The sequence below is a fragment of the Typha latifolia genome, chromosome 8 (assembly GCF_019914945.1).
Source record: "Typha latifolia isolate L0001 chromosome 8, TyphaL0001v2, whole genome shotgun sequence".
NCBI classification, from domain to species: domain Eukaryota; kingdom Viridiplantae; phylum Streptophyta; class Magnoliopsida; order Poales; family Typhaceae; genus Typha; species Typha latifolia.
In genome coordinates, this window is record NC_133093.1 from 9068221 (window position 1) to 9082181 (window position 13961).

General features: G+C 34.2%; 1 protein-coding gene across 3 annotated transcripts in view; it reads left to right on the forward strand.

The window, feature by feature from the left end:
* The first annotated feature begins 872 nt into the window (after positions 1–872).
* The window catches only part of LOC140793218 (uncharacterized), a 30739-nt gene continuing 17650 nt past the window's right edge, over positions 873–13961 (forward strand). Inside the window, exons 1-17 of one of the 3 annotated variants that reach the window (XR_012109925.1) lie at positions 873–1149; positions 2011–2098; positions 3873–3981; positions 4054–4152; positions 5016–5058; positions 5705–5776; positions 5876–5971; positions 6109–6342; positions 6433–6616; positions 8413–8524; positions 8621–8707; positions 8935–9073; positions 9413–9503; positions 9658–9720; positions 9858–9967; positions 10825–10929; positions 11223–11296. Coding sequence is in view for 2 of the 3 variants with exons in the window: in XM_073144582.1 (XP_073000683.1) it covers positions 1063–1149; positions 2011–2098; positions 3873–3981; positions 4054–4152; positions 5016–5058; positions 5705–5776; positions 5876–5971; positions 6109–6342; positions 6433–6616; positions 8413–8524; positions 8621–8707; positions 8935–9073; positions 9413–9503; positions 9658–9720; positions 9858–9967; positions 10825–10929; positions 11223–11296 (1793 nt within the window). In the remaining variant the exon portion in view is untranslated. The remainder of the gene's footprint in view (positions 1150–2010; positions 2099–3872; positions 3982–4053; positions 4153–5015; positions 5059–5704; positions 5777–5875; positions 5972–6108; positions 6343–6432; positions 6617–8412; positions 8525–8620; positions 8708–8934; positions 9074–9412; positions 9504–9657; positions 9721–9857; positions 9968–10824; positions 10930–11222; positions 11297–13961) is intronic. The other 2 variants (XM_073144582.1, XM_073144583.1) reach the window with 2 other exon arrangements.

Below are 13961 nucleotides of genomic sequence, written 5' to 3' on the forward strand. Positions count from 1 at the left end.
ACAAAAACAAAGAGAGCACTAGATGAATATTTTGATTCACGGGATCACAAAGTGATTTCTCCAAAATCGCTTTCCATATCGACACTGAGAGACCGGAAGATGCTGAGCTTGACCAATACCATTTGAGAGAACAACATATGCAGATTTACAGCTGATGAAAAGACTCAATTTGGACGCAATCCAAGCTACGCTATCTTGTTGATTCGAGAAAGCTTAGTTTAAGTGGATTTGCAAAATAGTTGCCGCAGCCCGAGGGGGAAGTAAGTTGTTAATAAGCTCCTAGTTCCAGTTTTATTCAACCATGAAGTCTTTTAACTATTTTGACCTTTCGAAAGAGGTTGATACTCTAAAAATCACACTTGAGAGGAGCTAGGGATCCTTAGCAATATCGATATTCTCTCCATTATCAACTAACCGGCAAACACTATCTTGTAAAATTTTTTTCATCTTCGTAGTAGCATTCTAGATTTATGATCATCAGACTTTGCCGAAGCATCTCAAATGTAATTAGTTTTAAAAATGTTTAAGCTTAATCACTAACCAATGAGCCCCTTGGATTAGATTAGAACGAAGCCTCAAACCAGCTTAAGAACAAGGGATTTATTAAGGCAATAACTTATAGACCAAGGCCTGTCTCACCAACTCATTGGCCGTGCTCTACTCTCTAAATTTTGTGTGAGAGAAATCCTTCCATTTCAGTTTAGTACTATAGATGTTTGCTCACAAGCAGGTAGTCGGCGGTCTCTTGTAAAGAGCGCCGAGTTCCTCATGAAGGGCCTTCGTTGCTGCTTCCTGTTGCTATTTACTGCGCACCTCCCGACTTCGGGTGCTTCTACCATTTTACCCTCCCATAAATAGTGCGGTTCCTCCTGTCCTCCACTGTCTATTCTCTCCACTGTATCCCTTCTTGCTGGTTTTCTCCCATTTCTCTCCCGACGAAGAAACACTAATTTCCGAAACCCTAGGTAAACTGAGAAGGCGATTCCTTTTTCCAGATCAAGAAAACCCTTGTTTCCGAAACCCTAAGGGGAAGGAAGGGGGAGCAATCGTAGAAGAGGAAAGATGCAGGAATTTCCCGGAGAAGCGCCTGATTTGCCCTCTCTCCAGGCGACAATGCATACGATTGAGCAAGCTTGCTCTATGATCGAGGTTTGCACTCTCTCCAGTTTACCGAGGGCTGAGGACACTGAAGTTCATGATACCTTTCTTGTTACGTCTGATACGATCATTTTAGCGGCGAGTTATTTTAGAATGTGTTAGTTAATATGAATACGTCGCTTGCATCATTGCCAGTGAGATTATATGTTTTATTCGGATAAAGATTTGCAAAAATGATTCAAGAAAAGTTTGAATTGCGACTTAGTCGATAAATTTTGCAGCCAATGCTATTTGCGCTCTGGTGACTTGAGTTTAAACCAACCAAGTTGCCTTTGGAGCATTAGAGAAGGTTTGTATGCTCGTATTAGACTGTAGAGGATGTAATTGTTATGCTGACAGCCATAAGCGATCTATTTCTTTCATGCGAGTCTAATCAAAATTTCCAAAGAATGGTTGAAGAAAAGCTTGATTGACAATTTTTGTCAATAATATCTGCAGACAATGCCCGTGGAACTTTTTAAGTTTAATCAACTAATTGCCTTGAGCAGTAGCCTTGCCAGGATTTGATCTTACCTTCTGATTTTATTTTTTTGAGTCTCATCTCTTCACATAGTTGTTGCATCTTGTAGGGTCTCGATTGGATATTTGAAAATATAATCCCCTTTTCCTAGTGGCATCAGCAATGGTGCCGTTTTTGCTTTTTCTTTCCAGTTGAAAACAAGCTTATTTCTGAGAATCTTTATTACGTGGTTGTATTTTTTCCAATGTAATCTATTTTTTGAAATTTGAACTGTACTTCTTTTCCTTTTCTTAGGCCCTGCTTATTACCAAGTTTTACACCTTATATCGGATTAAAATGTCTTATCAAATTTAATTGGTTCTTATTATGTCTGCAACTATTTGATTATGCAGATGCATGTTAATTCAGCTGAAGCAGAGAAAATAATTGTTTCATTACATTCATCATCTATGCCTTATCAGGCATGTCGTTTCATTCTTGGTATGCTCCCTGAATCGAACTTTTCTCGGTATACTGACATTATTGCATGACCAAACTTATAAGTCTATAACACATTTTTCTGCACCCCTAATTTGGTGTTATTTTCATGAAAGTCGCACTATTTTCCTTTTTTGTTCTTTTGTTAATTTTTTGAATTGTTAAAAGAGGGCTGAAACAAAGGGAGGAGGAATGCACGCGTGCTTTATTTTCCCAACATTTGTACAAAAGACTTGAACTTATGACCTTAGGTTGTAGATAACCTTAACAATAAAGAGTGGATCTATGCCACAGTTTCATATATATGCACTGCTGAAGTTGTATCTTATCTTCTTTGTTTTAGTCTTATATTTTTTTGTTTTAGTTGATACCTTGCATTTAACTCCTTTTTCTGATTCTAGGTGTTAAAACATTGTCTTGATAATCATAGTTGTCATTTTCAAGAAAGTACTCCTTTTATCAAACATGTTTCTTTGTTGTCGTCAGAGGGATGCATGTTTTTTTATTTGATTATTCCCTCAAAAGTCTTGAGAAAGCCAGAAAGCATTGTCTGGTCATAAGGGAATGCTTCATTAGGCTTCTAAATCATCTCAAAATCGCTGTAAGTTGTCATATACTGATGGACTATTTTGAAAACCACATTATTTTGTACTAATTTTGATATCAGAAAGTCCATGTTAAAGGTCGAGATTTAATGTTGTGGATTGTGCCCTTTATTTTATAAAATTTACTTTCTCTTTTATCTCATGTGACTGGTGTCGAAAGATATCTGTTACGTTCCATAATTTAGTATTTTTGTAGTTCTTGAAAATATTTTATTATGTTCCATAATGTAGTACATCATAGTTGTCAAATATATTCTTTTCCATAATATAGTATAACGTAATTTTTGCTTGAAACTACTTAAATAGGCTAACATGTAATCAACAAAATGTAAGAAAAATAAATGACGTAAAGGAAGTCATACATATAAGCAAGTTATAAATTACTATCACTATCACGATCACTATCAATGATTATTTTACCTCTGTAAATTTAATGTGCATTGCTTTTGAGCATATAAGTTATTTAACTTATGTACCATTATACTGTATACAACCTAAGACTATTAAGTAAGAATGTAATAATAGTGACTTTAAAAATGATTTTCACTTGGTCTAAGATGTTTGGATAACTAGATTAAAATTTCTGCCATTTTATTGACTAGCTTCCAAGTCTTACATCTTTGTTTTCCTTCTAGTGTTTCATTGATATGCTGCTCATTTAACTTGTTGAAGATCTACTGGAATTATCTTGTTTCCTAGTGTTCTTATCTTTGCTACTAGTTGCATTATAGCATAACCCTGATCCTTTAAGCAATTTCTACTCTTTGCTGTGCTGCTGCATTCTTTTCTTCTCTAAAGCTCCTGAACCATCTTATTCTACTATCTTCTTTTACCTTTCTCCTTATGTTTGCTTTTCCCCCTTCTATTCTTACAGTTTCCCTATAACTTAAAATAGTTCCTTTTCATTTTTGAGCATGTCAGTTTTTCTTATTTACCGATCCATCAAATGAAGTTTAAGACAGAGCAGAATGGCATGCTCACTACAGAACTCCCAGATGAGTTCTCGTAAATATGTGATTCTGGAGTCCAAATCGCATTCAAGTTAGCCAATCTTGGTTAAGAGCAGAGACCTAAGATTGTGATTGAGGCTGCTGCTTTTCTTAGACCGATTAGCTGTCAGTTGATGTGTTTTTGTTCATGCATCCATTCATCATTGACACTATTCCTTTTAGAGAATTCTCGAATGCCAAATGCGAGGTTCCAGGCTGCAGGAGCAATTGGAGATGCAGCAATAAGGGAATGGGGACTTCTTACGGATCAGAACAAAAGGAGATTAATATTGTATGCTCACCATGAAACTGTAAATAATGTATTGCTCTGTAAAGTGAAGAAAATCTAATCTTTACTTTGTAGGTTCTGTCTAAACTATGTTATGGAGCATGCAAGTGCCCCTGATGCCTATGTACAAAGAAAGGTTTCTTCTGTGGTGGCTCGATTACTGAAAAGAGGATGGTAAGCTGTAGCTGAATTTGTTGTAATGTAGTTTTCCTAGTTGCATTGCAGTGTGTGGTTCGTGCATTGCAGTATGCAGTTTGTGTCCTATTCTATATCTTTCTTGACATCTGCCTAATAGAATAATGGACATATATTTATTTGAAATTTGGATATTCATTTAATGCTTTATTACTTTTACAATTCCGATTCCGTACCTAGTATTTTTTATAATCCATGATACTCATTTCCATGTTGACATTTTCCCTTTATTTCATGGGTTTAGAACAGCATAAAGAAAATCTATTTTGTTTTTACATGAAATTCATTTTCAGCAGATACTTGAGCATCATGGTAGTGCAAGAATAGGTCAAGAATAATACAAAAATGTTAAAAAGATGGTGTGAGATATGTAATGCTGAAGTTTAAAGTTTGGAGAGAAAAAGTAAGATGCGCGTCCTACATGAATGTAATAATTTCTAGTCACATAGTGGTGTACACGATAGGAAATGGAGTGGTTGTCAAACAATGTCAAGTGCTCAAGTTCATTGTCTACTTTCGTGTTTTTGCTTTTTCATAAGGAAAAGGAGGGTGATTTTATTTTTTTCCTTCCCATTGGTGGAGGTGAAGGTCTTGCACAAGCCACACCTAACTAGAGACCCTCCTATTGGTGAACCATGCAATTCGATCGTGTAGTGAAATTATCTAATTGACATGTTTAATGGTTATACATGTCTCCTATTTTATCTTATTCTGCAACTTCAACCACAAGAAATACTTTCTTTTGTTGCTTAATGACGTTTGATAACTTCTGCTTATTAAGCTTAGGAAATTGGCATGTCATAGTTCATGTTCTGATGCAGACAATCTATTTTTTCTGGTAGGTTAGAATTTTCTGAATCGGAGAAGGCAGCTATTCTTTTTGAGGTATGTGTTTTTGCCACTTTATAATTCTACAGATGGTGAAGTCCAGCTTTATGTGCTCTATTATGGATTGGTTTTGATGGCATCATTATGTTTTTCTACTCCTTAGTACTTCCTGTGTTTTCATATGTTTGTGACATATCCATGTCTTCTCATGTTTTCTGCAAATCATCTCCTTTTGAGTTTAGTCCCTTATAATAAGTTTCTGTACCGAATCACTATATTGATGTCTCCATGTGCCACAAGAATATTTGCTATACTGAGTTGTAGATCTATATATTATTTTCTAAACCATTAGATTTGTCAATTTTTCAGCAACTACTGTAGTTTTCAACTTCATCACTCAATCTTAAAGCTATCGAATATGACAATAATATTCTATACAGGGAGACTTTAGTAGCCTAAAATGATGAAGTGCATGAATTTGATATATTCTTCTTTTGGAAAAATCCATTTTTCCTAGCTGCATACGAATTAAGCAAGTGTGTTTCTTGTATTGGAAGAAAGCCTTTTTCTTTGTCTAGCCAAAATTTTCTAAGAATTCATATATCATTTTGAAGAATGGTAATGCTCTGATGAACCTTGAGATCAGCATCTGAAGAAGCTATTAACTACTTTCCTTTGCATAGCTCTAACAAATGCCTTTCAGGTGAAGCAATCTGTTCTTGGCGTCCATGGGTCTGCCCCACAATTTTCAGGGATCAGTTTTATGGAGTCCCTGGTATCCATTGTCCTATATGCTGCCTTATTATGGAGTCAAACAATGCTTTATTGGCCTTACAGCTTTTTGAGTCAATTTAATATTTATTTCCTGATGCAGGTAGCAGAATTTTCTCCTTTAACTGCATCTGCCATGGGCTTGCCTAAAGAGTACCATGAGCAGTGCCAATCATCATTGGAGTTGAATTATTTGAAGGTTTTGTTAATTCATGACGGATTAAAATTTCCTTCAGTTTTTATGTTTTTTTGCTATACATAGACTTTTAGAAATTTATATGGTTTAAATGCCTCTGGAGTTTCGTGTTATCATGATGTCTAATTTTCTTCTGGCAGGAATTCTATTGTTGGGCCCAAGGTTCTGCATTAAGGATTATGGAGAAAATTGTAGGATGTGGTGCAAGTGTATCAGAAGAAAATGTTTGTTCTGCTGCTCTCCGCTTCATGTTTCAGATTTTGAACTGGGACTTCAAACACGCTGGTGAACCTAACAGTAAGATTAATGTGTTGTCTTCTGGAATTAGGCATGATGCTATAATGCTGAAGAAATTTGAACATTTCTTGGTAAAGGTAGGCCCTTTTTTTGTTTATCATATTCTAGACGCAGTCTTTAACTTTGTCTCACAACTTGCTATACTCTTCCTCTTGTGTTACATGTAGCCTGGGTCCATGTGGCATGATGCTTTGATATCTAGTGGACATACTACCTGGCTTCTGAATTTTTATGCTACAGTCCGCCAGAAGTATTCATCTGATACAATTTGGACTGAATCTCCTCTTGCAGTCTCTGCTAGGCAACTGATAGTGCAACTAAGCTCCTTGGCAGGAGCTGTGTTTCCTTCTGGTAAAGTGTTTGTTCAGCTATTGTAAGGTCTAAAGCAGAACATCTGAATTCAGATGGTATATTGCAAATTTTTCCTGTTTTGGCATTGGGATTTTCATTGTTATTATTTGAACATTTTTATTCTTATATTAGGTCTAGAAAATTGCAGAATTGACATTTTCAAATACTTCACTAGATAAAATTGCCTTGTCAAACATATGAGGGGTTGGTTGTCTAATTCCTTTTTTGGTTTCTTGCAGATGTTTAACATTTCTGTGAGTTGATCTGTTGGCTTTAGAAGTAGCAACCATCTTATGTTTCTAGATCGTGTGAGAGTAATACATCTAATTGTATCATTAGCACATAAAAATGCATGTGGCATAAGCATTTGAATTTTGATCTCAAACCTCAAAGCAACTTCGTTAATGAACATTTGAAAGACCTTTCCTCATAGCAACTTTGCTAATCAACAGTTGAAAGACCTTACTGGTGCATGATTTCTGCTGTAGAGGACCTTTGGAGCATTTAGTCAACACTCTAGTATATATTTGTTTCGCTCTTGATGCACAATGCACGCCCTTTTGCATTTGGAAGTTTTTTGTAAAATTCCTAGATGGTTCCTGTTAAAGTTTAAAGCTTAAACATACTAGTATTTTCTTCCATTTCTTTGACATTCAATTTCTTTTCATATACTAATTCTTGAGTCTCTTTGTCTACCATTGGAAATCATCTGCCGGAGACGGTGCAATTAGAGATTGAAATACTATGATTTAAATATATTTTACTCCTATGTACTTTGGCATAAAATCACTGTATCCCCTATACTTATTTTTGTATCAGTTAACCCCTTATATTTACAACTAAAGTGAAATTTGGATGTCGTTAACATAGTATTTGAAATATCAAAATACCCTCATTATTTTTGTTAGACTGTCATCTATTGAGGGAAGAAGGGTTTTTGTTTAAACAGCAACATCGCTCCCTTCTTCTTTTTACACTTGATTAGAGGTGAGTTCAACTTATTCCTTACTGAGTTAGCGTATATGTGATGATAGAGGGGTGTTTTAATCCATAAAAGTTAAGGGTGGAATACAATAGGTCAACTAATTTGGATGTTAAAAGGCATTAGGCACCATTAATTCAGACAGAAAATCTAACCATTTCACTTTATTCATAAGTATAGAAAGTTAAATGATAAAAAAATAACTATAGGAGGTAAAGTGATTTAATGCCAAAGTAAGAGGTAAAATACATTCAACCCAAAAACTATCTATTATTTAGTTTAGTTTGACTTTTGCATTATTTCTTCATTTCTTGGGACTTCCTTTTTTGGGCATAGCATCAATGTAATTTATGGGCTTAATTTTCAGAGTCCGACTACACTATATCTTGGCTTTATCCTTATTTAGTGAGTGTGGTTATAGTCTAGGGATATTTTCAATTTTTTATGAGATGCTTCTACTGTATATTGGTTCTTCTGTGTGTATCTGTAGAAAACCTGCCTATGGTGTTCACATGGCATATGAATAAAAGCTAATATAAATCATCTATTAAGGATATTGTCTTTTTTTTTTGCCCCCTTTTGGTCAAACCAATCAGAACATTTGAATACCAGATATCAAAAGAATACTGAAAGAATACATGGGACATTTCATGTATTTATTCCGTTTGCATTACATAGTTGATTTCTGGTATGCACAAATTAGCTGTTTTTACTAATTATTAGTTTATATATTTTTAACATCCTTTACAGTATTATTTAATTGCTTTAGTTAGAGTTTGTGCATAATGAATTGAAAATTCTCTTATCTTTTTAGACAATGGAGAGACACAGATCAAGCACCTCATACATATATTATCAGCTGTTGTTCAGTGGATCGACCCTCCTGATGTAATTTCAGCAGCTATTCAATCTGGACAAAGTGAAAGGTCCTCTGTGAAACTTCATCATTCTTTTTGTTTAAAACTCAAGTTTCTACAAGTTGATATCTGATGGTTGTTATTGATTCTTTTATTTTTCTTCAGTGAGTTTATTGATGGCTGCCATGCATTGCTTTCAATGGCATCTTTAACTATTACACCACTTTTTGACGACCTCTTGAAGTCTGTAAGGTCAGGTGATATTTAGCTTTCAGCTTCTCTGCTAATTTGCTTAATTCCCTCCCAAATTTTATGTGTAGTCTGCATTTTTAGGTTAGTTACCAGAATATATGCTTGCATAATATATTCATATCTCACGTTCAAACTTCTTACAAGAAATTCATTTCGAGTTTATATTGTTAAACATCATATCATTTTATAACATATAACTTTCCTGTTTATCTTTTATCACTTTTCAGGCCATATGGCACAATACACTTACTGTCTACCTTGACTTCAGAAGTTGTTAAGGCCCTTACAGTTTCTAGGGACGAAGAAGGAACTTGGGCATCAGAGGCTCTTGATATATTGTTAGAGACATGGAGTGTTGTTCTTGGGGTACTTCCGAAGTCAATGCTCCATTCTTTTCTAACTATCACCTGCGTGTTCTATTATGCTACATTCTTTTATTTGTTGGATTGTAAATGAATATGGTTATTTATGTTCTTTAAAGTGTACATGGAAAAAGATAATGCCATTGGATGGTTTACCTGCCCTGTTCTTATTCCTTTTTGTATTCTATTTTTCAGTTTTTTCTTTTCTAGCTATTGGGTGATTAATGCCTCAATGAACGCTGCCACTTATGGTTGATATTTTTATGGCTTATTGTATTTTTTTTCGTTTCTGTGGATTATCATTTGTTTACTGAGGATTGCACTTTCTTTTTCTGTCTTGCAGCAAATGGATATTGATGAGAATTCACTGTCAAGTGATGGAGTGTTTGCAGCCTCCAGTTTATTTACTGTAATCGTGGAGTCACATTTAAAAGGTATGTTTCATCATTTTATGGATGGCCACATGAGTTTATCTCAAGTGCCATCTAGTATTCATGCTAAACATCTACAGTATATAAATTCACTTATTTGCTGGTATGCTTGATTCTTATTGTGGATACTGACAAATTTATGGTTTCTGTGAGATAGCTGCTGCTGATACTGCTTTTGATGATGATGATAATGCTGAATACTTTCATGCCTCTGTTTCAAGTACGTATTGTGTCAGAATTTCCTATAAATTGAAACTGTAACCATGTCTCATTTATTCTGCTTGTTTTATATGCTATGCTACTTTTTTTTTTCTCAAAAATTATCATCTCTCCCTCTCTCTCTTCTCACTTTTGTAGAACGAGATGAAAGATTAAGCTCGTATGCCCTCATTGCACGCGCAGCAGCTGATATGACTGTTCCTTTTCTTGTAAGACTATTTTCAGAACGGTTCGCACTGCTGAGTCAGGTACAAACTCTTGTTTGGTACATTTCATTTATGCAATTTAAGTTTCTTTTGCATATGGTACACGCGACTTGCATAGTTGTATTTGTTCAACCCTGATTCTGTAGAAGAAAATCTACTCCACAATCACCTCATTTTAGTTATCAACCAGTGCTGATAATTCCTTGCCTTTTCTGGGGGCATCTTATTAATAATCATTCCAAATGTTTCATTAGTTCCTTTGTTTTTTTCCAAGCTTTTATTCCTAGAGTATGGTTCTTGTGTTAGCTCTATTTGTATTAAAGTCTTGATATGCCTCAAATAGTTGTTAAAAATATATATGAAGTAAGAGAAAGCTAGTGACATGGCCTGTCTAGTAGTCAGACATTGACATTCTATCATGTAGTGGGCTGTTATCTAATTGATCAAAAACCATTTCTAGAAGGAACATAGTATAATTTTTAATGGAACAGATTCAAAGTGTTAGGAAATGGGTTGAGACTATAAATAAGAATCATGTAGGACAAACCAAATGTTTTACAATGTTCATTCAAAATATGGTCTTGCAAACTATTTGATTCATAAACCAAGTTTACTCTGAAGTCCAAACCTACGTTAACCGAGTTGCAAGAGAGCCTATAAAAGACTCCATGCAGACAACAACATTAGACAAATGAATGTGAAGTAAAAAATCAAATCCATTAAACCCACATTTCAATTGTTCTTTTATTTTAAAGATAAAATCAAGTGTACCTTAACCAGCATGAACCTAGGGAAGCACAAGGTTAATATAACTGGAATTTAATCAAATATTAACCAGTGTCAATTAAATAACCATGGTTGATTGGTCATCCTAATGTTTTTCAAATCTTTAATTTCAGAAAATTTGCAAAGGTGACCCCACTCATACCTTGGAAGAACTGTATTGGCTCTTATTGATGGCTGGTCATGTTCTCACAGATTCGGGCGAGGGAGAAACAACACTTGTAAGTTTTACCTACTCTGAAATTTAAAGATTCTTCTTTTCTCTAACATACTTTTTTATTCTTAACAATATATGTGAATAGATTTCTAGGTTGGCTATCTACTTGAGGCTATTCTTTTTCTTAGATTTCATTTTACTCTACTCACTGGATATCCTTTGGCATAATATAACCAAATACTCCAGGACAAGTTACAGATAGATTAGTTAATAATCAATTAGTTCTGTTTGATTTACTTACTGGCTCTTATGCTTCTTCTTAAGTATGCTTGACATTGTGGTTCATCTATTGAACAGGTTCCTGAAGCATTGCTGGCTGGTTTCTTGGATATAGTAGAAGAAGCACAACATCCTGTAGTTATACTATCCTGGTATAGAATCTTCAGAATATATATTCATGTGAGATGATATGTGTGGTAAAACTGTATAGACCCTATAGAAGAAGCCTGTTTGATAGATTATGACCCAATAGATCTATCAAGTAATACCACAATTGTTAATGGACAAAAGGGGGAAGAAATCGACATACCCTAGCTCCGCTCCCTGACTAGTTCGACCAAACTAAGAGAGAAGAGAAAGAAAAAAAGAAAATACTTTATTGCTTGCCCCAAATAACCTATTACAACTCCTTTTATAATAAACCCTAATCAGTCCGACGATTTAAAGCAACTTAACTCAAAATTGATAAATTAAACCAACTAAGGACCCCTTGGCTATTCAAACACATGAAAGTCCGTTTGAATGAGGCGGCAAATGTCGACGGCATTCGAACAACAAAATGTCCATTCGAACAAGGCGAGGCAAACATGCCGTGCGTTCAAAATGCTCTCATGCATTTGAATGTACAGGCTAAACTCCTGTGCGAACATCTGGTATTGCTTCCTTGAATAGCTGCTTTGTATTGCCTCCCTTGATATGTGAACTACAACGGAGCGATTAGATCTTCATTCTTGTCAATATCCTAATTTGATCATCATTATATGACGCTAAGTTGATTTTGCAGACAAGAAAATGGTATTCAATGTGTAGATTTCTGGATTATTATTCTCATTTAGATTTGGACCTCTCCCAATTTAGTTATCTATACCTTGTTGAGGATCTTTGATATGAAAGATCCTTTAGCTATTATTTACAAATTGAAAAATTGAAAAGTTGAAAAGTTGATGATATTCAGAGCACATAGTGTCAGCTTAATGAATCCATCTTATTTAATTTCCTTTAGTACGTGCTTTATCCTTTGTTGCACTTACAGTACTTCTTGATGCTGTGTTAAGAGATGGTGGCAAACTGACAATTTTTAGGGTTGATGTTATCCACAAGATTTAGAAAATGCCTGCTAGTCTGAAAATAAATTAACCGTGTGGCTAGTTGTTGACAAAATACAAGATGTGGTGACATGTCCAGCCAGTTTATAATTCCCAATATTTTGAAAGCTGGCCGCGGGTAGGGGGCGGTCAACCCCCCGCCCAGTGCCAAGGCGGAAGGCCAACGACAAGGCAGGTAACGACGGTCTAGCATTTTTTATATACCAAAATAAATAAATAAATAAATAAATAAATAAATAAATAAATATATATATATATATATATATATATATATATATATATATGATATATGATATATTTTTATTTTTTAATACTAATATAGTATATAAAATTTGTAATGATGCACTACACTAAAATATCAAATAATATAATTACAATTTACAATCGACAATCATAACATGTTCACAAGAATCACAACTAAATATCTAAAACAAATAACATGATTAAATATTCAAAAGTATCAAATTTATAACAAGTTCACAAGAATCACAACCAAATACTCAAAGCGCATGAGCAAAAATTTAAAATGATTAAATTTATAACAAATTCACAATCATTGGTCCATAACAAAAAAAGTCTTTTTCTAAACTTTTAGTCTTCTTCACAATCTTCATTTGTCAATAAATTATCATCTGAATTATTATCAAGCTCTAACTCAACATCATTATCGTCCTTCGTTTCCTCATCTAACTAGATCAATTGTTCATCTAGAGAAATAGAAGGACTGCTACTAGTAGTAGCTTGAGCAATTCTAGTGGTCTTTCTTGATGTTAAAATTTCTTCCGCACGTGATGTTTTTGTTACTATCTCCCAAGTTAATCCTTTACCTGGTAAGACCTCTTGCTCTTAAGAATCATTATCTAACCAATCAATTGTATCATTTCTCTAATTTGAAGCCACATGATCTTCTCTTTTGCTATCTTTCAATTTTTTATTCTTGTATGAAATTGTACATAAACTAGATCATTCAACCTTTTCATTTTCAATCTATTTCTCTTCTTTGAATGAATTTGAAAGCAAAGACGAAATTAATGAGTCATGTGACGATAAATTCATCATTAGAATTTAGAATCGACAATTTAATCAATACAATTATACATTATCTATTCAAATGAGCTCCAAGTTTTTTCACATCCTTACAAGCTATATGTCAAATGAAAAATTTTAATTGCCATGCTTTTCAGATAAGGGGCACCAGCTTCATATATACTCCATTAACGAGTTAATAACTATACATTAGAAAATAAGTTAATAACACACTAACATACATAAACCTACAATACATATGCTTTATTACATATGTTAAAATGTTAAATATACTTGAGTTGAGTTCATCATTATTAACTTCTCTTGCTAGTGGTCTCCTAAAATTTTCAGTAGCATTTTTATATACTTTGATCTCCATAGTTGTAATGTGTAATTGAATAGATAGATATGGATAGAAGTTTTCAACATAATTAAAAACACCATCCATTATTTTTAAATCACTTTCCATTTTATCATAATCTCTATAAAAGTATTATAGATTTAAGTAACATGCAGCAATATAAAGATATCTATCACTTTCCTTTTGTGTAATGACCAATTGTATTGAGGAAAGGCTTGGAAGAAGTCTCATTATTATTAAAATTAATATTTTGAAAAGCAACCGCGGATGGCTAGCAGTCACCCCACAACTTAGCGTTAAGGCGGAAGGCGAGTGACAAGGCAG